The 26369-nt window shown below is 34.2% G+C and overlaps 1 protein-coding gene across 1 annotated transcript; it reads right to left on the bottom strand.

The window, feature by feature from the left end:
• Positions 1-999: 999 nt before the first annotated feature.
• LOC131068637 (replication protein A 70 kDa DNA-binding subunit A-like) lies at positions 1000-19800 on the bottom strand. The gene is made up of 4 exons (XM_058003868.2): positions 19669-19800; positions 19276-19365; positions 19125-19135; positions 1000-2095 (listed from the first exon to the last, which is right to left on the bottom strand). The coding sequence occupies exons 1-4, from the start codon at positions 19798-19800 to the stop codon at positions 1000-1002; spliced, it is 1329 nt and encodes a 442-aa protein (XP_057859851.2).
• Positions 19801-26369: the final 6569 nt, after the last annotated feature.

Raw genomic sequence — 26369 nt, 5'->3', positions numbered from 1 at the left:
TTAGTATTATAAAGGTGCAGCCATACAAAGGCATATTGATTTTCTACAAATACACAAAGAGTCAAAACAGGACAAAAGCACACATATAAGTATAGATGACTTGAAAGAAAGGCACAGGTAATTTTTTGTATAGAAAGACATAGCCAAAATCAAGCACAACACATATACAAGTAGATATGACTTCAAAGAAAGAGGTTGGTAAAATTGTGTCTAGGAAGAGATAGACAATATCAAGAATAGTTAAATATACATAAGAGTTTGTAGGCAGTCACACAACAAGTAGTTATATGTGTTTAGATGGATAATTGACAAAAATACATACAAGTATATATGTATGTAGAGGCACAAAACTATAGTATTGTGTTCTTGTCTTCATAAATAAAATCTGCAGTAGAACAAAAGGCAATACAAAATCGCAAAGTTCTGCACAACCAAGGAAAGTGCAAGTTTGCATAGTGTCGATATAAATCCCATTCGACAATTTAGTTCCATTTGTTAAAGGGAAGGGAAAACCACCGGCTAACTATCAATACATTGAAGATCGAAAGACCTATGAAAAGCATGACTGTCTAATTGGTCTGGATTTCTACAGCTGCACTCATCCGAGCAATGTCTACAACCAAAAGAGCACATTCGGCCTGGAAATCAACAGTCATTGCTTTGGTGATTGTTGCTTTGAGCCTTGTCTATGAATTGTACATGTCTTTTGTAATAGAGAGTGTGAAAATGAAGGACGATAAGACTACATCCTTGATAATAGACTAAGGGGTTCTGGCTGTAGTCAAATCATACTGCAACATGTAAAGGTCCTTGGCAGATATGTTCAACAGATTTATGCCAACTCCATCAAAGGCAGTAGCCCAAAGAGAGCCCGTATGGTCTTGAAGCATGATATGCAATAAGTATTTGTAATTGCATTCTGGCACATGAGTTTGGCATCTAGAGCAAAACCAGACATTGTCATTTTGTTGGGTGCATTTTTTTTGACATTATTTTCCATTAAATTGCAAAGGGCAGGCAGGATAGCAAAAAGAATAAGTTTTTTATGAATCTGACAACAACTCTAATAGTAGTTTCAACTATTTCGGAGAGAACATTCATACGTTCTAAAACGGATGCGATTGTCATTCTACTGTATGGTGAGTTAAGTTGCCCAGCAACACAAGATAGTGTTAAAAGGTCAACTGGAATGTTTCCTCTCGATACAAGGGAATCTGCTTCCGGGCTAGAAGGGTTTATATTCAAAGTGGTTGCCGCAATGGTGTTGATCACCTTTCCATTGAAATAACCGACACGAGCATTGCTGACCGCAAGGACCACAACTGTTTGGGTTGCATGCATATTCTTCAAGTCTTCACCTAACCCTTCCCATGCAGCCCCCCATAAGTTAACATCGATACTAAAACTTGACATGTCATTTATTTTGATAGCCCTCTTTTTTACTGTGGTTCCATCTTTTCTACAAATTATTGACGGTTTTCCAACATAAACCACAACACCAATAACATCAACCAAAGTGTTGTTGCTACAATACGTGATGTCATTGATCGGGGTGAACCGTGAAGCATTTACTTCACCATCAACAGTTACATCACAATGCTTCAATATTGAATTGTGGTCCAAAGTAATCTCAAGATGACTATTAAGTTTATTCCATTTTGTCTTAGCCTCCCTAACGGTACCTTTTGATAGAAAATAATATGCTCCTGCTTCAACCCTATGATAATGCATCTCTACTATGTCTCCAAAGCAAGTAATTCTTATTTCGGTACCTTCAACATCTATCATGTCAAAGCTAAATACTTTCCCAGAGGATTTTGGTGAACTATAGTGATGCATCTTCCTCTTGTTTGTGACACGACCTTTTATTGACCACTTATTCTGAAAAGGGTTCAAGGCTTTTATCGGGCTAATATTATTAGAGGTTTCGCGTTGCACAGGTGGCATATGTATTCCAAATTTAAGGGAGCGTTTAGATGTGGGAGATGTGTCTCTATTTAACATTTGTTGTTCCTGCTGTTTAAATAGGTATCTAGGTTTTCCAAAAAAAGATGAATTTGTAAATTTGATAGCAAGGTTGAATATTATGATAACCCTGTTAAACGGGCAAAAGAACAGGTTTAAGAATCAGCATGGTGTGCAAATGAACATTCTAAAAGGCAATAACAAACTATGAGAACATATAGAAAACCCTACCTTGTGTTCCAAACATTTTTACAAGCATAAGACGCCAACAATAGCACAAAACCTATCTTTAATGTATCTAATAGCAACAGGTCACTATACTTTGGCGGCAGGATCGACAGTTACATGTGTGTGCCATCAAACAAAACAATCATATATCGAGAACTGTTATCTTCACTATCTGTCAATTTTTCAAAAGACAAAAGTTGAAGGATTGGAGACGGTACGTCATCCCCAGCATTGATGGATAGGATTGCATGTGAGGTTAGCCATATTTTCTGGTTGCATATCCTACAAGGAGAGCACAAGAAAGCTAAGTACAAACAAAAGGCAATGTATATGTGTATGCATCAGAATGTGTATGTCAAGTTTTTTTATTTTTTCTTTAATCAAAATTCTGTAAATTTGCACAAAAGGGAAATATACATATCAATGCATGCATAGAAGAACATAGATGAATATATAAATATATGTGTGCACATACATAGCCTCAAAGTGGAATAGTGGGGTTCATACATATGGTGACAGCCACATACTGAGCAATGTGTATCCATATTTGTGTATTCACTTGCATTGGTGGAGGGAAATGATTTCCAAAATAAGAGTATAAATAGTCAATATATGATTGTAAATCAGATGAATATGGGAAAAGAGATGAACGAACTAGCTCACCAAAGTTTCAGCGGGAGGTGGTTCAAAGGCAACACCAGAGCCAGGTGAGGTAGACATAGTGATTTGTTTCTATAGATCCGGCAAAAGGTTTTTTTTTTTTGTTTGGTGAAAAAGAAAGTGTGTTAGAATAATTAACACAAATGAATACACAAAATGTTCTTCAGGAGAAAAGTAAATCCCGCAAACAAAATCTATAGAGAACAAGTATTAGCCGAAGCAGTTTGGATTGGCAACACATATGAATATGGGAAAACATATTAACAAAAATCTCACCGAATTTTCTGTAGGAGACTGTTCGGAACCAGCACGAGGGCCAGGCATGGCAGACATACCGATTTGTTTCTGTAGAGCCGGCAAATGTTTTTTTTTTTTTGGTTTGGAGAAATTGAAAGTGTGTCAAAATAATTAACACAAATGAATATACAAAATGTTCTTCAGGAGAAAAGTAAAACCCCCCAAAAACGCAGTAGAAAACAAGCAATTTGTTATAACAACAGGAGCATCAAGAGCAACATGCCCCAAGTACCATCTATAGCAAAGGAGAATATCATTTTTTCCTTGAGTACATTTAAAAAAAAAATCTATTGAATATTGTCTTTCAAACAATGACCTTCAAATATGACACTTGTATATGGCCTTAATCTTGTTACTTCTTTATTCCTATAAAAAAGGATTCTGGACCATTTTAAAGGGGTTTGGTGTTTGAGTCTAAGAAATCAAGTACAGTCTTGTATAGGTCTTTGTCAAGTTTGATGTGCGAGTTTAAAAAATCAATGCATAACCCTGTATAGGTCTTTGTTTCGGGTGTTATAGCAGAAAATATTTTAACTATTATATGATATATTATATAGCAAATAATTTATCAAAATAAATATCAATTTTTGGAGTGTTGATTTTAGTTGTCTGCATTGTCACTATGGTCAAATATTTTGAAATTAATGAACTTGTTTTATTGATATCATGTTTATAGACATATATGTATATATACTCACATATATATACATATGCACACACACATATTTAGTATATATACATATGCACACACACATATTTTTATACATATATGTAAAAATAAATATCAATTTCTGGAGTGTTTATTTCAGTTGTCTCCATTAGCACTATGCTCAAATATTTTGAAATTAATGAACCGGTTTTATTGATTTCATGTTTATAGACATATATGTATATATACTCACATATATACATATGCACACGCACACACACACACACACACACACACACACACACACACACACACACACACACACACATACACATATGTATATATAAATATCAATTTTTGGAGTGTTTATTTCAGTTGTCTCCATTGTCACTATGCTCAAATATTTTGACATTAACGAACCAGTTTTATTGATTTCATGTTAATAGACATATATGTATATATACTCACATATATATACATATATGTATATATAAACATACACACACACACACACATATATATACATATATGCATATATATACATATATGTATATATACATATAAATACATACACATACACATCAACTCACTTTAACGACATTAAAAAAAAAAACTTGCCTTTCCTTTTCGAGGCCACCAGTCTTTGTTTTCGGGTGTTATAGCAGAAAATATTTTGACTATTACATGATATATTATATAGCAAATACTTTAACAAAATAAATATCAATTTTTGGAGTGTTTATATCAGTTGTCTCCATTGTGACTATGCTCAAATATTTTGAAATTAATGAACCAGTTTTATTGATTTCATGTTTATATATATTTATATATGTATATATATGTATGTATGTATATACATACATATGTATACATATACATATATATACATACATATATATGTGTGTATATATACATATATATACATACATATGTATATATACATATATATACATACATACATACATATATATATATATATGTATATGTATGTATATATATATGTATATGTATATATATCTATGTATATACATATAGATATATATACATATATGTATATACATAGATATATATACATATACATATATATACATACATATGTGTGTGTGTGTATGTATATATAAATATCAATTTTTGGAGTGTTTATGCTCAAATATTTTCAAATTAATGAATCAGTTTTATTGATTTCATGTTTATAGACATATACGTATATAGACTCACATATAATGCACACACACAGATATATACTCACATATATATACATATATGTATATATAAATATCAATTTTTGGAGTGTTTACTTCAGTTGTCTCCATTGTCAATATGCTCAAATATTTTGAAATTAATGAACCAGTTTTATTGATTTCATGTTTATACACACACACACACACACACACACACACGGATATATATATATACTCACATATATATATACATACACACACAGATATATATATATATATATACATACATAGATATATACATATGTATGTATGTATGTATGTATATATATATGTATGTATACATACATATGTATGTATGTATATATATATATATACATACATACATATGTATGTATACATACATATATATATACATACATACATACATACATATGTATATATCTATGTATGTATATATATATATATATATATATGTATGTATCTATATATATATGTATGTATATATATACATATATATATATACTAAGTCACAAGGTTCGAATTCGACAACCATGAAATTCGGATGAAATTCGACAAGGGAAAAATTCAAAAAAAAATTCGGATAAAATTCGCCTTCTATAATTTTGTTTATTTTTAAATATGTGTATACTTCTAATAAATTATCAGAATAGCGACCCTTGTTGGAGAAAATCCGAGGGTGACCCAGCAGTTGCAGACACCCATGACCCACAATAGATACAAAGCATATACAAAGAATACCCACGACCAGCTGAGTTGTGTTTAGAGGCAGATAGCAGTGCTTTATGGAGAAAATTCGATTAAATTCGAACCTCATCCATGAAAATCGCCATATCCTGTGACTTAGTATATATATATACTCACACATATATACATATGTGTATATATACATATAAATACACACAACTTGCCTTTCCTTTTCGAGGCCACTGGAAAGCGTGACCGACAAACAAAACCGACATACTGACTATTTACCGGCAAGAAAAGCCCATACAAAGAGCCTATCAGAATACCATCAAGAGCATCAAAGCATATATACACTTGTATAGTGACTATTTTGGAATGATTTGTTATAACAATAGGAGCATCAAGAGCAACATGCCCGAAGTACCATCTATAGTGAAGGAGAATATGATTATTTTTTTTAGTACATTTTAAAATAATTTTTGTTGAATATTGTGTCTTTCAAGCAATAACCTTCAAATATGACACTTGTATATGGCCTTAATCTTGTTGCTTCTTTATTCCTCTAAAAAATAATTCTGGACCATTTTTAAGGGGTTTGATGTCTGAGTTTAAGAAATCAAGTAGAGTCTTGTATAGGTCTTTGTCAAGTTTGATGTCCGGGTTTAACAAATCAATGCATAGTCCTGTATAGGTATTTGTTTCGGGTGTTATAGCAGAAAATATTTTGACTATTATATGATATATTATATAGCAAATACTTTATCAAAAAAAATATCAATTTTTGGATTGTTTATTTCAGTTGTCTCCATTGTCACTATGCTCAAATATTTTGAAATTAATGAACCAGTTTTATTGATTTCATGTTTATAGACACACACACACACACACACACACACACACACACACACACACACACACACACACATATATATATATATGCACACATATGCACATATGTATATACATGTATATACATGTATATATACATACATACATATATATATATATATAATATACATACATGTATATATACATACATACATGTATATATATGTATGTATATACATGTATATACATGTATATATACATAAATACATATATATATATACATGTATATATATATACATGTATATACATATATACATATGTATATATGTATATGCATGTATATGTATGTATGTATGTATATATATATATGTGTGTATATATATATATATATATGTATGTATATATATATATGTATATATACATATATAAATACATACACATACACATACACATGTATACATATATATATATACATATATGTGTATATATATATGTATATATACATATATATACATATATGTATATATGTATATATGTATATATGTATATATACATATATGTATATATGTATATATGTATATATGTATATATACATATATGTATATATGTATATATACATATATACATATATATGCATGTATACACACACACACACACACACACCCACATAGCATACTAACAATACTTTTTGAACCTGTGAAATTGCGAATAGTTTATAAAACAAGAGCATCTACCCGAGTTGCAGAGTGTCACCAAATCTCAGGGCCAAACAACAGACATGTCATGTATACTGTGAGGTTGGAAAACAGTTCGTAATATTTGCCCAAATCAGTAAAATAAGGCTGACCCAGAACTATTTAAATTGCCAAAGAAAGACATGCAGGCATCGATACATATTTTAAAAATAGTTTTGAAGTGCAAGCAATGAAAATTGTAGATTATGTATAGTAGAAAACCTAAGATTTAAAAGAGAAAATTAACCCTAAATAGTTTCTAAACTACTCGAAGCGAATAGTTTATGAAACAAGAGCATCTACCCGAGTTGCAGAGCGTCACCAAATCTTAGGGCCAAACAACAGACATGTCATGTATACTGTGAGGATTTCATGTATACTGTGAGGTTGTGTTGCCCCCATATTTGGCCTACATAAAATTTGAACTTCAAATCGGTCTTAGTGTCAAGTAAAGATCCAATAGTTGTTTTTGCATAAACAGTGAACACGCAATCCAAGGTCCTTACTAGTTAGAATATGAAAATGAAAGAATTTTTAAAATTATCACAAATTGAGGGAAATCTTGACAATCAGTATCTAAACATCATTTTGTATCACGTGGCCAACTTTCACCTCAACCTAGTTCATACTTTATCATATTTTAAACTTTCAATTTTTGATGTCTGTTGCCCCCAAAATGAATAAAAATATCTCATCCTAGGCTTCGTCATGAGGTGTAAATAATTTTGTGGACCTTTTTCTCTTTCATTGACACGTGTTTCAAATTTCAGGACCTAACTCCCTACCATTTGAAAGTTATGCCATTTTTCTCCAGCCAAAGCGATATATTTAAAATATTTAAATTATTTCTCGAATGATAATTTAATATTTTAAATTATTTCAATATGTTTGGTCATTTGCGATAAGAAAAGAATCTTCAGTCATCGGTGGCATTCTTCCTTGATTCACTCTCAATGAAAAATAATTTCCAAGGTCTAAAGGATAGCTTGTTGAAGCAGAAGGTTAGAAATGTTCAAAAAGTGAACATTCTTAACCTCATTTCTTAACCTTTTGTCAAGAAGGTTAGAAATGCTCACTTTTTGAGCATTTCTAACCCATATTTCTAACCTATCACAAAAAAAAAGGCTAGGAATGCTCAAAAATTGAGCATTTCTAACCTCATTTCTTAACCTTGCGGGCCCCACTTTTTTAAGAAGGTTAGAAATGCTCAATTTTTGAGCATTCTTAACCTCTTATAGATTTTATCAACAAAGAATATTTTAAAAAGAAAAAAAAAAAAAAAAGTAAAAGAAGGCTGCAAACAATAGGTTATGAGCATTCAAAATGAATTGAAGAAGAGAGGGAGCTCATCAGATGTTAAAGTTGCATTCACACTGGAAGACATAATTGCAAATTAAGGCATCATTCACATGCCATGAAATATTGTAAATATGTATGCGAAATATGGAAGGCATAGACTAGCTACAAACCATTTGACATAGTGCCTCACAGAGATACCATCTTATGGATGTCAAAATTGATCTTCATGCACACAATGGAGTTATTGAAAACGACTAGGTAATCAAACTTAGCGTAAAGACAAAGTCCAAAGCTGAAAGAGAAAACAAAGCTCGTGCCAACGACCTTCAACGAACTTCATTTTTTTTTCATATCTTACAAAGGAGGAGTCATTCCAATCAATTTAATTTACACAATTGACTCAGCTCAGACTTGAACAGGGTTGTTATAGGAAACTCCTAGCAGTCAAACAGGCCAAATTCTAATTGTTTTCAGATACCCATTTAGAACACTATATATTTTTCACAATTGCTAGCAATATACTGATCTTCATGCAAGCAGAATTTAATTACACAGACAATGCACTTCAACGTTGTAAACCTTGGCAGCCCAGACAATGCATGTGAACTGTTTTGGCAGATTTGAAAGGCAGCGTGGAAGTATAGACAATGCATACAAACTGTTTGACAAAATCTCTCAAAGAAACGTGGTCTCATGACACTGATTTCCACAACCTTTCCCAGCATCCTCCTTGCCAATGATAAGATAGAATCAATTGATCCACAACATAATCTCTAATAAAAGAAAATGGAATTACATCTACGCAAATAGACATGAATGTGAGCGTAGAAGTATAAACAAGGCACACTAATAGTCTGACAGAATGCAGGATATAACGTTATATGACCAAAGAAATGTGGTCTCGTGGAATGAAATGAATGCATGATATGCACGGAATGGAGTTTGCGAGGAAGCTCTCAAAACGTTTGAATTAATGTAGAACATGGGCGTTTAATAGACCACCTCAAATAGATGTCATCTCATTAAATACCCAATTGAAGGACATATGAAAAATGAATTTGTTGAAAAGGCTTTAGAAACTTTCAAGCAACTGCAATTTTCCTAGGTTGAATGATAGACGTGGAAGCATGGATATCGCACAAACCATTTGACATAATACCTCCAAGATATGTCGTCGCATGGAACACAATGACTGCACGATATGTGCGAAATGAATTAGTGGAAAAGGCATTAACTTTCACGAGAGTACATAAAGGTGGAAGCATAAAGGAGCCACGTGAAACATTTGACAAAATGCCTCAATAGACTACCATGCAATGCGTGGGATCAAAGATAGCGGTCTGAATTGTTTGATAGGTTGCCTCAAAGAAATGCCATCTTATCAGATGCACATATTGCAGGTTGTACCAAATGAACTTGTTGAAAAAGCTTTAGAAACTTCAGCAAATGCAATTGATAGACGTAAAACCAAATTCCACAACCATTGCATGTGCTAAAATGGTAGCTTTAGAACAAAGTATGGACATTCAAATAGCATAATGAGAGGTATTTCCTTTGTCAAATTTTTAACTGGAAATGCTCAGAAGACACGGCTATGAACCTTGGAAGCATCAATTAGACACATGAATTGTTTGAATAAATGCATCAACGGTAACAATGAATGATAGGAAAGGATTGCAGAGACTTTACAGGTGACACGTTTGACAAAATGCCTTCATAAAATAAGCTCACAATGGAATTCTAGATCTGCACAAAATTTTTCTATTGCGAAGGTTTCAGAACACCTTGGGCCAAATTGAAAGCTTTAAACCAGCATGTGGCCATTCATCATTTGATAGAATAACCATGGATCTCTTCAATCAATTTTGTAGTAAACTCATGTGGGATATCAATATCATATCCTAGATATGCATATGACTCGAAGTTATCTAAAGATGAGGATGGTATTGTTGTGTTATGAAAAGGATTAAAGTCTTGCCAATTACATCTCTTGAGAAATGGCTCAAAGTTGTGGACAAGCACTTATGTTTATACCAGAGAGGATGGCATCATTTAAACCCTTGTAAGAATGGGAAAAGACATTGATGAATGTGTCCACTTGGTGCTCGTATATCACATAAAATTATGAGTTTAAGAGTATATGCAACAACTCAAATGATGTGGCTTATGTTCATCTCTTGAACATTTGTGCAGAATCAAGTATAAGAAGTCAAGGTTCGAGTCATGAGGAAATTGGTGAATGAATAAGATGAAGTTGGATAAGAGCCTTGTTGCAATCCTAACTTGAAAGTTTTATCTAAAGTTTTATGTTTCAAGATGTTCTTTTGTAAAAGTGATTTAACTCACTTATTGTAACTAAAGGTTAGGAAGTTGACTTTTTTTGCGCATAAGTGTGTAGGTTATTAACTCTTTGAAATTCACGTAGAAAATAGTTAGTTAACTCATGATTAAAGTTAGTTACTAAGATGGTTATTCTAGGAAGCCTATAAATACAAGGCTATTTGTAATGTAGGGGAGACTTTTTACAGGGGAAAACTCTGTCAGAATTCTAGGAGAATCTTGTAATGACATTTTGATCTGCACTATGTATAGAAAGGATTTTGGACTTGTATATTTCCAAAAGGATAATGAAGGATACGTTTTAGTTCGTGTGTTCTAAATGTATTCATGTGTTATCATTGTTGATTTCTCGTATGTCAAATTGGTAGTCTTTTTATGCATATGTGATTTGTATAATTGATGTGATGATGCACAAGCAACCTTTGGTATCTCAGTTTGAATGTGTTGAAGTATCTTATCTCTGCGTATGTTGAGATTTGTCATTCTTCTTTATCGTCATCTCATGGCTAAGCATATTACGTTATAAACCCCCCTTTGTAATTTGTTGCAATGTTGGGAAATCTCAGTTGATGGTCGTATGTCTATTGTTGGGGTTTCTATCTTTATTTCTTGTTTAAGTTCTATGTTTTATCATTTATGTACTTTCAGGTTAAAAGTACATGAAAATCCTAAACACCCCTATCATACAAGGGAGCTACCCCTCTCAAACGTAGAGGAAGATCGTGTTTCACAGATCGATCTCTCCAACTATTGGAACGTTTGTCACTGCTCATCGGGCAAACGGGGTCAGTTTCAGATAAACAATCGCATTGACATATCTGTTTACCAATAGATTTTTGGCGACTCTGCTGGGGAGTGACATATCAGTGTGCTTTGTTCCTCAGAAATTTCAAGGTACCTTCTTCAGAATGAAGGTTGGCGACTATGTCTGAAAGATCGAATTTAGAACAATGGTTTGGTACAAAGGAAAGTTGGAAAGTGATAGTGAAATTGACATTAAAGACTATATATATCCTAAGAGGCTAGTTCCTGATGAGCCTATACAAGTCGAATTCTTGAAGAAATTTTATGGTGGCATACAGTTTACTCTAGATAAGATTCATCCCTCCTTATGTCAAGTGTTGCAATATATTGAAGAAAAAGATGGAAAGGAGATTGGTTTTCTCGCTTGCGATCATATACCCAAGTTAACAATCAAGAAAGATGAAGACAAAGGTGAAATTTCTCTTGTACAAATTGTTCAACTAAATCAAAGTCATGATGATCCCAAACAAGTCAACTTCTTGAAGAGTTTCTATAGTGGAAAGAAACTTGATGCTCATAAAATTAATCCTTCTCTACTCCAGACCCTGCAAAAGATTGAGGAAAAGGATGGAAGAGAGAACCAAATTTGTGCTTGTGATTGTATTCTTGAATCAAAGATGGATAATAATGATGATGCTCATCATCCTCCATCTATTTCCCAACAAAATCAGGTTCTCAACGATTCACATATCAAGTTTTTGAAAAGCTTCTATGGAAATAGGAAACATGATCATGACAAAATGCATCCTTCTTTGCTTCAAACATTGCAAGAGATTAAACAAAAAGAAGGAGAAAATTGTTTTCTTGAAGATGTGCACACTCCTGATGAGATGTCTCGTGATCCAAGTTTTAAAAAAGATCCATCACATTATGCATGTGTTAAGGAGGATGAAGCCATATTAGCTCATAAAGATACTTGTCAAAAGAAAGATCAAGATAATGTATGCGAAGAAGAAAAAGAAGATTGTGTTCCTATATGCCATGAGTATTATGAAGATCACCATAGCAAGGACAAAGTCTTCCACGAACCTGAAAACAAGGAGCTTGAAGGAGAAATAAATGATTTCAAGACTTCCATGCAGCTCAAGCTTCAAGAAAATATTGAAGAGGAGGGGGATAAAGAAGAATCTCCTATAGTTCTCATTCCAACTTGGTGTCTCAATTCTTCTGACGATGACTTTCTATGTGGAGAGGATAATCTCATTCATCCATCACTAACAGTTGAAGATAAAAAAAAAAATCGAGAAAATCAAAGGTACGATACCTAATGGACAATCTTGTACGGATATGACCAATGGAGAGGCAACCACAAATGAAACTTTGCAGATTTCTTCTTTTCTTTCAAAAATGGAGACTTTTATTGAACTCCTAGATCAACCTCAAGTGAAAGAAGATGAACCATCAAGTATCCACTCTTTATCATGCATGCCAGTTGACTATGAAGTTTTAAAATTCCATGAAGAGTGTGATGAAGAGGAATCATTGGGACAAGTGAACACAAAAAGTGATGCAGATGTCTATGAACACGTTGAAAATGAAATCTATGAAGGTATAATAACAAATGTCCCTATCTTGATGGAATTTCAATGTATGCCTTATGAAGTGTGCAAGGTTCAAAGCAATCCTTCTTTTTCTTTAGATCAAGAAGACACCCCTATCAAAGAGGATAGTTTTGAGAACTATACCAAGAATGCTGAGATAAGTGAGGTAAAGAATGATCTAATGAAGGAAGCCCATAAAGTTGATTCTCATCATGTTTGTATTCCAGATTGGTGTTTGAAGGCTTCAGATGATGACTTCTCTTATGGTAAAAGTGTGTGTCTCAATCCTTTGATTTCAGATGAGTGTATTTCTAAAGGTGTTTTTCAAGCTGACAGTCATGAACAAGATTCGATGGATGTGTCAACTCAAATTTCTTCACATTACAAATTATATGAAGGTTGTCCAATTCATGGGTCAATTTATTGCAAACCAACCTATCAGAGGGATCTCCAGATAGAGGATATAGGTATGCTTGAGAATATTCCACAAATTCCCAATAATATTCAAAATGGTACCCAAATCTTTTATGAGAGCCTGCAGATTTATGATGAGAGATGGTTGTTTGGTTCATTGTTCAAAGATATTTCTCATCTTATACATGTTGATCTTTCCCATCTGCTGAGCTTACAGGTGCCACATGGATGCACGTCACTTTTCCGCAAAGGTGCCTATTTCTCTCAGCCCGTAAATGGTTTTGTATGACAATCCTGGAAAAGTTTGAGGTAGGATTTTCCTACCATGTACATACTTTAGTTAGAAGTTTTATTGTGTTCGTCCCATTTTTGGTTTGTGTCTGGTTTCTCTAGCCATTCCCTATGTTGTTTCCTTTGTGACTCCGTTGCCCAATGGATAGTGCACTAGCCTGCGAACCAGAGATTTTGAGTACATCCTGCATCCTTTGCAGTCCTTGTCCTCAGTCAGAGCCAGCTGTTTCCCCCATATTTGGCCTACATAAAATTTGAACTTCAAATTGGTCTCAGTGTCGAGTAAAGATCCAATAGCTGTTTTTGCATAAACAGTGAACACACAATCCAAGGTCCTTATTAGTCAGAATATGAAAATGAAAGAATTTTGAAAATTATCACAAATTGAGGGAAATCACTTGATAGTCGGGATCTAAACATCATTTTGTATCACGTGGCCAATTTTCACCTGAACCCAGTTCATACTTTATCATATTTTAACCTTTCAATTTTTGGTGTCTGTTGCCCCCAAAATGATTAATATCTCATCCTAGGCTTCGTCATGAGGTGTAAATAATTGTGTGGACCGTTTTCTCTTTCATTGACAAGTGTTTCAAATTTTAGGACCTAACTCCCTACCGTTTGAAAGTTATGCCATTTTTCTCTAGCCAAAGAGATATATTTAAAATATTTAAATTATTTCTCAAATGATAATTTAATATTTTAAATTATGTGATAAGAAAATCGTCTTCAGTCATCGGTGGCATTCTTCCTTGATTCATTCTCAATGAAAAATGGTTTCCAAGGTCTAAAGGATAGCTTGTTGAAGCAGAAGGTTAGAAATGCTCAAAAAGTGAACATTCTTAACCTCATTTCTTAACCTTTTGTCAAGAAGTTAAGAAATGCTCACTTTTTGAGCATTTCTAACTCATATTTCTAACCTATCACAAAAAAAAAGGCTAGGAATGCTAAAAAATTGATCATTTCTAACTTCATTTATTAACCTTGCGGGCCTCACTTTGTCAACAAGGTTAGAAATGCTCAGTTTTTTAGCATTCTTAACCTCTTATAGATTTTATCAAAGAAGAATATTAAAGTAAAAGAGGGCTGCAAACAACAGGTTATGAGCATTCAAAATGAATTGAAGAAGAGAGGGAGCTCATCAGATGTTAAAATTGTAGTTACACTGGAAGACATAATTGCAGATTAAGGCAACATTCACATGCCATGAAATATTGTAAATATATATGCGAAATATGGAAGGCATAGACAAGCTACAAACCATTTGACATAGTGCCTCACAGAGATGCCATCTTATGGCTATCAAAATTGATCTTCATGCACACAATGGAGTTATTGAAAATGACTAGGTAATCAAACTTAGCGTAAAGACGAAGTCCAAAGCTGAAAGAGAAAACAAAGCTCGTGCCAACGACCTTCAACAAACTTCATTTTTTTTCATATCTTACAAAGGAGGAGTCATTCCAATCAATTTATTTTACACAATTGACTCAGCTCAGACTTGAACAGGGCTGTTATAGGAAACTCCTAGCAGTCAAACATGCCAAATTCCAATTGTTTTCAGATACCCATTTAGAACGCTATATATTTTTCACAATTGCCAGCAATATACTGATCTTCATGCAAGCAGAATTTAATTGCATAGACAATGCACTTCAACGTTGCAAACCTTGGCAGCCCAGACAAAGCATGTGAACTGTTTTGGCAGATTTGAAAGGCAGCGTGGAAGTATAGACAACAAATACAAACTGTTTTACAAAATCTCTCAAAGAAACATGGTCTCATGACATCGATTTCCACAACCTTTTCCAGCATCCTCCCTGGCAACGATAAGATAGAATCAATTGATACACGACATAATCTCTAATAAAAGAAAATGGAATTACATCTGCGCAGATAGACATGAATGTGAGCGTAGAAGTATAAACAAGGCATGCTAACAGTTTGGCAGAATGCAAGATATAACGTTATATGACCAAAGAAATGTGGTCTCATGGAATGCGATGAATGCATGATATGCACAGAATGGAGTTTGTGAGGAAGCTCTCAAAACGTTTGAATTAATGCAGCACATAGGCGTTTAATAGACCACCTCAAATAGATGTCGTCTCATTAAATACCCGATTGAAGGACATATGAAAAATGAATTTGTTGAAAAGGCTAGAGAAACTTTCAAGCAACTGCAATTTGCCCGGGTTGAATGGCAGACGTGGAAGCATGGATATCGCACAAACCATTTGACATAATACCTCCAAGATATGTCGTCGTATGGAACACAATGATTGCACGATATGTGCGAAATGAATTAGTGGAAAAGGCATTAACTTTCACGAGAGTACATAAAGGTAGAAGCATAAAGGAGCCACGTGAAATGTTTGACAAAATGCCTCAATAGACTACCATGCAACACGTGGGATCAAAGATAGCAGCCTGAATTGTTTGATAGGTTGCCTCAAAGAAATGCCATCTTATCAGATGCACATATTGCAGGTTGTACCAAATGAACTTGTTGAAAAAGCTTTAGAAACTTCAGCAAATGCAATTGGCAGATGTAAAACCAAATTCCACAACCATTGCATGTGCTAAAATGGTAGCTTTAGAATAGAGTATGGACATTCAAGTAGCATAATGAGAGGTATTTCCTTTGTCAAATTTTTAATTGGAAATGCTCAGAAGACACGACTGTGAACCTTGGAAGCATCAATGAGACACGTGAATTGTTTGAATAAATGCATCAACAGTAACAATGAATGATAGGAAAGGATTGCAGAGACTTTACAGGTGACACGTTTGACAAAATACCTTCATAAAATAAGCTCACATGAAATTCTAGATGTGCACAAAATTGTTCTATTGCGAAGGTTTCAGACCACCTTGGGCCAAATTGAAAGCTTTGAACCATCATGTGGGCGTTCATCATTTGACAGAATAACCATGGATCTCTTCAACCAATTTTGTAGTAAACTCATGTGGGATATCAATATCTTATTCTAGATATGCATATGACTCGAAGTTATCTAAAATTGAGGATGGTTTTGTTGTGTTATGAAAAGGATCAAAGTCTTGCCAATTACATCTCTTGAGAAATGGCTCAAAGTTGTGGACAAGCACTTATGTTTATACCAGAGAGGATGGCATCATTTAAACCCTTGTAAGAACTGGAAAAGACATTGGTGAATGTGTCCACTTGGTGCTTGTATATCACAGAAAATTATAAGTTTAAGAGTATATGCAACAACTCAAATGATGTGGCTTATGTTCATCTCTTGAACATTTGTGCAGAATCAAATATAAGAGTCAAGGTTCGAGTCGTGAGGAAATTGGCGAATGAATAAGATGAAGTTGGATAAGAACCTCGTTGCAATCCTAACTTGAAAGTTTTATCTAAAGTTTTATGTTTCAAGATGTTCTTTTGTAAAAGTGATTTAACTCACTTATTGTAACTAAAGGTTAGGAAGTTAACTTTTTTTGCACATAAGTGTGTAGGTTATTAACTCTTTGAAATTCATGCAGAAAAGAGTTAGTTATTAACCCATGATTAAAGTTAGTTACTAAGGTGGTTATTCTGGGAAGCCTATAAATACAAGGCTATTTGTAATGTAAGGGGGACTTTTTATAGGGGAAAACTCTGTTAGAATTCTAGGAGAGTCTTGTAATGACATTTTGATCTGCACTATGTATAGAAAGGATTTTGGACTTGTATATTTCCAAAAGGATAATGAAGGATACGTTTTAGTTCGTGTGTTCTAAATGTATTCATGTGTTATTATTGCCGATTTCTCGTATGTCAAATTGGTAGTCTTTTTATGCATATGTGATTTGTATAATTGATGTGATGATGCACAAGCAACCTTTGGTATCTCAGTTCGAATGTGTCGAAGTATCTTATCTCTGTGTATGTTGAGATTTGTCATTTTTCTTTATCGTCATCTCATGGCTAAGCATATTACGTTATAAACTTCCCTTTGTAATTTGTTGCAATGTTGGGAAATCTCAGTTGATGGTCGTATGTCTATTGTTGGAGTTTCTATCTTTATTTCTTGTTTAAGTTCTATGTTTTATCCTTTATGTACTTTCAGGTTAAAAGTACACAAAAATCCTAAACACCCCTATCATACGAGGGAGCTGCCCCTCTCAAACGCAGAGGAAGATCGTGTTTCATAGATTGATCTCTCCAACTGTTGAAACGTTTGTCACTGCTCATCGGGCAAACGGGGTCAGTTTCAGATAAACGACCGTAGTGACAAATCTATTTACCAACTGGTTGGAAAACAGTTCATAATATATTCCCAAATCAGTAAAATGAGGCTGACCCAAAAATATTTAAATTGCTAGAGAAAGACATGCAAGCATCGATACATATTTTGAAAATAGTTTTGAAGTGCAAGGAATGAAAATTGTAGATTATGTATAGTAGAAAATCTAAGATTTAAAAGAGAAAATTAACTCTAAATAGTTTCTAAATCGCTCAAAGTGAATAGTTTATGAAACAAGAGCATCTACCTGAGCTGCAGAGTGTCGCCAAATCTCAGAGCCAAACAACAGATATGTCATGTATATTGTGAGGTTGGAAAATAGTTCATAATATATGCCCAAATCAGTAAAATGAGGCTGACACAAAACTATTTAAATTGCCAAAGAAAGACATGCAGCCATTGATACATATTTTGAAAATAGTTTTGAAGTGCAAGCAATGAAAATTGTAGATTATGTATAGTAGAAACTCTAAGATTTAAAAGAGAAAATTAACCCTAAATAGTTTCTAAACTGCTCGAAGAACGCTTTGAATTTCAAAATTGCTCGAATACATACAATACTAACAGATGCAAAACTGGTCGAAGAACAAATACAAATTCGAAGAACGGTTTAAATTTAAAGATTCAAAAAGAAAATAGTTTAAAGATTTTCACTGATATTGCACTCAAAAATATTCCATGAGAAAGAGAGGGTTAAAAAACTGTTCACAATTCCACAGATTCAAAAAGTATGACATTGTTTTTCCACAAATACTTGCACATAGTACCTACTAAATTTCAAGTTCACCTTACCTCGTTAAGTTGAAAGGCTAATTCGAACAACAAATTCAAAGAACATTGAAAGGCCAACTGTAGATCAATTGAAAACCCAAGTGTAGAATGCAGTGGAACTCACTAATTCCGACAACAATTCCCAAGAATGCTTCAAATACCCTCTTGCATCCTAAACAAATAATCAACAACCCACAATTAACCAGAATAGAAAACCCTACATAAAATGTTTAACACAGACCACAAAAATGACCGTCCAAACAACAATCAATGCTGGAGCCAAAGGAATTAACCAAAATGTTTAACACAGACCAAAAAAAATTCCATCCGAACAACAATCAATGCTGGAGCCAAAGGAATTAACTTCGGTGCCAGTTGTACTGCCGCCATCTCCACCAAAATCTGCCAAAAAAACATTTAAAAAACAAAACCGACATCAACTCACTTTAATGATATTAAATGAACAACTTGTCTTTCCTTTTCAAGGCCACTGGAAAACGTGACCGACTCAAAAAACCAACACACTGACTATTTACTGGAAGGAAAAGTGCATACAAAGAGCCTATCGGCTCAAAAATTGCCTTATATTTTGACATCATTATAAACATAGTAAACCTAAAGCCCCTTATCGACCAAACGACTGTTGACAGAAAAAAAAAAAAAAAGCTATCTATCATTTTCAAAATTTACAAAAAACATTGGCACCTTGCCATTATACCAATAGTCTTCTGGGTCAAATTTCGGCCCCTTCACCTTTGGAGCCTCAAACACTCTCAACAACTTCTCCAGTTCACTGAAAAAATCCTTCAAGGCCTCCCAACCCATTTGCACCTCCATCTCACTCACCAAATTCCAATTTTGATGTCTCTACAGCTGAAAATGAATATATTCCTTCACATTTAAGCCACCCTACGGTTCCAGCCTTACCTCCCCTTACAAATCATTATTACTTTTGGCAAACGCCAATGTCCAGTCCATCGATCCACTCAAAACTAAGATTTCAGAAATCTTCCCACATTTCTTCATGATCCCCAGTAAATGACATTGCCACCTTGGAAAGTGTGTCATCCAGCTCATTCCCACCTCTCAATGTGTGGGTGATTTTATATTCATTAAAAGGTTTTAAATATTTGCCAATAATATTAATATATTTATTCAAATTCCAAGCTAGTGTTTCCCCTTAGATTATTGCATTTATGATAATCAATGCATCATCCTCTAAATGCAATTTTGTTACATATAATTTTTTCGCCATTTTAATAACTTCGAGTGCCACTTGCACTTTTGTCTCATTTTTTGTGCCCTCCATCAATTTCTTGGTTCCTAATGCACAATTTTTTTTGAACAATCTCTTGTAACATACCTTGCTCCAGAAGGCCTCAGGTTTCCCTTTGAATCTCCATCAAAATTCACTTTGATCCAACCTTTTTTCCGTTTCCTCCACTCAAACCTCCATTTTGTCTAGTGGTTTGGATTAACCCAGAGAGGCCCATTAACAAATCGATTATAAAAAACTTTCTTAAAAGCGGGGGTTGCTTTATAATACCAAGAAAAAGTAGAACACTTTTGGGTGAGAGCCAAGGGTTATTTTTCCATTCCAAGCTTCACCAAACTAATATGGAACCAGTCACAAATCTATTCTTCTTACAAAGAACCTCATTGCCCTTAATTAAGCTCTTCACTTTTATCTAGACCTTCCAAATGCTAATAATTATAAGAGACTTGAAGGCTTTAACATCAAAATTGTCAAAAAGAAAATCCTAGATAATCGAGATGGACCATCTCTTTCCTCTCTTTGGATTAGAGAGACGAGTATTTTTCGATTAACACTTTTCAAGGCTCGGAGCCATCAAGAGCTTTAATAAGCCATCTAGAACTCAAAGAAAAATATCTTTCAACCTTAGGTTACCCAAGGGTTTAGGTAAACAACACCATGTCCACTTAATTGCATGCCTTTTCCTACTGGCCTTTTCATCAAACCAAAAAAAATCCTTTAAATATTCTAGATTTTTGAAAATGATAGTTTGCAAATGACTTGGCCAAAGAATAATAAATGGAGTTCGAAGCAACAACTTTCCGAGTTACCTGCAATATCCTCACAAGGGACAAGAGATGGACTTTCCCTTTTTGGTGCTTCTCTTCAATCTTCTTGAACAATCAATCTCACATTTCCTTTAAGGAGAATACACTTTCTTCCCATGAGATTGATTATTACACTAAGTATATCATGTGTGCTTGTAATTTTATTTCTTTCTCTTTGAAGGGGTCAACAAGATTAAGAGAGTTTTTCACTCTAGACAAAAGAATAACACTCATTTCCTTTCCACTAGCCTTCCATCCCCCCTACTTGGTCCTCTTTACAATCAATCATATTAAAATACCCTCCAGTTAGCTAGGGAATTTTAATCAGAGAATAGGCCATCCAACTCCAAAGGAACATATCTCTCTATAATCGTTTGGATAATAGAGAGAGAAAACACCAAACTTAGCACTTTCAACCTCAATAATCACCCAAACAATTCTATTACAAGGAGAAGCACCCCAATCAATAATAGACTAAGACTATTTTTGGCTAATAAGAATGGTAATGTCTCCTTTTCCTTTTTCATTACTAGTATGGAAAGAATTTGTGGTCTTTCATATGAAACTCAAAACATTATCTAGTTGAAACCATATTGCTTTAATTTCTTAAATGCACAAAAAAAATTGTGTTAGGCTTGTTATGACAAAAGGATATTAATATGTATTTTCTATCAGGAGACTCTAGTCCCCTGGCATTACAAGTGTATAGTTTAAAAATGATTTGGGTAGGGATGAAGGATCCAAAACTTTATGATTCTCATAAAACATCAAAGTACTTCAAAATTTTATCCTCACCTTTTCTTGCCACCTTTTTAACTCCCACACAATCTACACCTTGGGATTTGTCTAATTGTTTGCATTTTTTATTTTCCTCCATACAACATCCTCTTCTAAGAAAAGAGGATTAAATCAACCCAAGACAACATTTTTTTTTAATGCCTTCTTTCCTAGAAGCTAATTTATCAGCTTATGGGATTGCGTTCGCCAACATTTGGAAGGACTTTGAATCTTTCAAATTTTCCAACTTTGCATGGGCGTTTATTCTCTCAATAGCCAATTATTGAGCTTTGTTTTCATAGGGAATCCAAGAACATTTCCCAAGTTTGCAATTATTTCATTTTCTTATGAACGTGGTGATGAATCAATGATGAACGATTAGTACCAAACTGGTACTGAGAGGGGGGGGGGGGTGAATCAGTACAAGCAAAATACTATCCAAAATCGGTTTGTCAACAAATACTCCAAGTGACTGGCAATTAGTGACACTGGTTGAAACAGAGTGCAACCGGTAAGACCTAGAACAACTAAAACAATCATAAACCGGTTACTCACTAAGCTTTCCTCTTAGCTCAATACTATAGTACCATTACACCCTCATGCATGAACATGTAAACTATCATCAGATCTTCACAATAGTTAGTTCGGTATGTTTTATAGACAGGCATAAAACACAGAACCATCATATGCTCAATAGGTAATAACAAAGCATCACAAAATAAAAGCATCACACATGACACACAGATTTTTCACGTGGAAACCCAACTGGGAAAAACCACGGTGGGAATGAATACCCACAAGCTGCTTTTTGAACTCTTTAGAAGTCCACTCTGTTAGGAGCCTTGTCTGGTTAAAGACATTACAATAGGTTTTGCTAGGAACCGATCCTGTTAGGGATCACCCGGTTAAGGGATGGCTATAATACCCGGTTAAGGGTTAAACCCGGTTAGGGTTACCTTGTTAGAGGATTTAAAGAACTCAATAGCTAAAGGATCTCCAGAGCTCTATAGCTTCTCAGAACTCAATAACTTCGAGTTACCCTGTTAAGGGATTTGTATCAAGTTGGTTAAGGCTACCCTATTAAGGGATTTCACAACTATTAAAGTGGTTAAAGATCAACAAGAATTACAATGATCTGGTAACAGCACTCAGTGCTAATGCAGATCCATTTTGGCTCCTCTTCACCTTATGTACATTCACTTTGTAGGTATCTCTTCTCTCCTTTGGTCTGGCAAGAATCACGTATCACTTCCCTTGGATACACACATACAACTTTTGCCAACAACTTGAGAAAGAAACACAACATCGACCTTATAGGAAACAGACAGGTCGGTAGCAAAAACCCTAAACCCTAAACTTGTTAGGTTAAGCAATTCAAACGGTTCAATCTTGGTCGTTGAATCATACTGCATTAAATGCAACAATCTTGAATCAATCTTAAGACATTCTCCATCATCCATTATCCACCGATTTCATGGTGGCTGATAACCCATCACGCGTTATCACCGTTTGACAAACTTCGCACATTCCCAAGGTAGATAGAAATGGTCTTCTTCATGCAAGATCCTTCACGTGCACAGAGCTTACGTGGCAACACGATCTGTTCTCCTTTATACTGTTGACTCATCACACAAAGATCACCGATTGAGTCACATAGGCTTGAGATATTCCAACCGGAAATCCTAAAGTGGAAACTACCTACCAACCGATAGTCATACAATGCTTCCATGTGTCGGTTCCCATAACTACATGCCGGTTCACCTTGACATGTCGGTTCATCTTTGAACAAATATACCGCTTCACTTTGGCATATATACCGGTTCACACATATGTCGATTCTCTCTTCTCACATATCACATATGCCGGTTCACTTCATATCCTCTCTTCTCATATATCACATATGTCAGTTCACTTCATATCACATATTGACATCAATGACAACATACAATATCATTATGTCCTTATACCGGTTCACATAATGCCAACACGTGGACATTATTTTCCTTAATAACCATTGCTTCACCCTTCAAGTGGTGGGCCACTCAAAGAGTTGAAACCACTATCAATGTTAGCTTTTGAGGATCCAGTATTTAAGGGAGAGGAAGATTTAATGGTCTATCCTTGTTTTGTTTTTTTTTAATCCATTTCCATAACATTTTCTTGATAATTTGGTTGACGAACATCCTTCCTAAAATTTTGGGAACTCTTATAGTATCCATTTTCTTTCTATAAAACTACTTGTAAAACTTTTGACAATTTTAGGGCAATATTTATTCAAGTATTGACCTTTTTATAAAGAAAACAAGCATTCAAATTCTCAAGGAGTTTAATCTCAAAATAAATAACTTTATCATCTAATTGAATAGCTAACAATTCAGGGATACCAACCTTAGGCAACAAAGAAATCAATACACTAGCATTCATAAGGGGAAGCATAATTTTGGTTTGCTTTATTTGCATTATAGTACTCAAGGACTTTAACACTTGTGGAATTAATTTCCACAATTGTAAAGGGACATTCCTTACCTCCATCCAACTTGAAGCAAAATTTTCCTCTAGTTCCCTCATTTCTATCTATAAGTGGCCAAGGAATAGCCTTGAAGATAGACTGTCCTAAGTTCCATAAATAAATTTAATAGCCCTTTCTTGCATTCTATGGGATCTAAAAACACCACAAAAATCCTTTTTGTAGAATTCAATAAAAAATTCCATAGATTCCCATCTTTTTACCCTACACATTCCCCACCCAGACACCAAAGAACTTATGAGATGGTAAAAAATTGTTGTCCAAATAAACAAAGAAAATGATCTAATATTTTTTAACCTCATTTATTTACCTTCAACCACATGCAACATTTCTGAATATGGAGAAACAAAGAGCACGTTGGGAGAAGAAGGTGCCTTATTGTTATTTCTCAAGTTATGAGGATTTCTCCTTTAAAGATGTCTTTTTCTCCCACCAATCATCTCGTGGTCACTAAAAATTCTCCATTGTTGAGCACAATTTATTTTTAGAAGTTAGATGGCTATACCATTTGGGTCTTCCTTCAAATTTTCCTCCTAATATTTTTTTACCACAATTAACAACACCTTTATAATTAGAAACCTCTTTAAAATCAAAATTAATTATCTTTTCTAGGTCATTTATCTAGTTTAACCCCTCACTTATCGAGCACACTTCTCAGTTCAACATAAAAAGCTAAGATTACCGGGAGGCAATAAAGACTTGACACTAACATAAAAAATGGTGGTGACAAACATGACACCTCCTAACCCACTAGCCACACTTAATTGAGCCAGCATAGGAGTATGGTAGAAAGATAGGAAGAAATGTGAAATTTAAAAAATGACCTATTGTTGAACAAAGGTTGTCATTGATGTCAAATATGTTGGTCTATTTTGTAATTGATGTCAAGTATTTGGAAGAGTGAAATTACTATCATGTCTATGTCTATGCATTTGAGTTTTGGAAGTATAGTAACAAGGCATATTGGTAATATCAATTGAAGTATATTAGTAATATCATTGTGCATCCAATATTGTTGTTGAAGGTGGTTTGGAAGTGTGATATAAAAGTGTCATTGGTAAGTTACTTAGACATTGAGCTTGTTTTGATAACTTGTTATGTTCTGCATTCTATCATAGTTGATGGTTATGTCCTACAAATTAGGAGGAGAGCATGTCCACACATGTAATATCAGATTCCCGACTTTCAAGGGCTAAGATTCAACAAATAGAAAGTTAGAAGTGACAAAGTGGTCACTAGCTAACTTGGTTGGTGTTCCATATTGATGTGTCATAGGATTGTAATGTGTGCTCTCTAGAGATAGCATGTGGATGACTATTGGGATTATCTAAATCTACATTGGATAATGAATAATGTTTACCATCTTTTGTAGTATGGGCTACTAGACTTGACCTATTACACATTTGTTTTTTTGATATTCTTGTGGCCAACTTGCAAATGTATTAATCTTACTCTAGGTTGACATATGAATGGTGTTGTCATTGTAATTAATCTATATAGGTGACCTAGGTTCATTCCTAGTGTATGTAATGTAGCTATTTGGTATGCTTAATTGGAGCATTGCAACGTGAGTTGCATCTCTATCATAGTGCAGTTTCATCAAAAGATCATATGTATTATGTGAGTATTATGAAGTTGATCTGATCAAGTGGAATCTATGTATTCATGTATTGAAAGTTTGTAATTCATATTCTTTGTGAGATGTTGAGTTGCCCTCAAATTTTGTATTAGGGGATTGGTGTCTCATGTAGGTTAGTGCCTAAAAATGCAATTGGGATTGGTGTCTTTGGTAGGTTAGTGCCTACTTCATATCATAAACAATCTATTATTTTGTGGAGCTGAATTTGTATAGTGGATCCAAGCAGCTATTCTCACTGTGATTTTTCCCTTATGGGTTTTCATGAACACACTTTTAAACCATAAATGCACTTTTATAGTGCACACATGAAATAAGAACCACACATGCAGTTAGACCTACCACACATGCATCTCTATGCCAAAAACATGTTTCTATGCCACT

Source organism: Cryptomeria japonica, chromosome 6 (genome assembly GCF_030272615.1).
Source record: "Cryptomeria japonica chromosome 6, Sugi_1.0, whole genome shotgun sequence".
Lineage (NCBI taxonomy): Eukaryota > Viridiplantae > Streptophyta > Pinopsida > Cupressales > Cupressaceae > Cryptomeria > Cryptomeria japonica.
The sequence above is the reverse complement of the archived record's forward strand: the minus strand, read 5'-3'. Positions and strand labels throughout refer to the sequence as shown.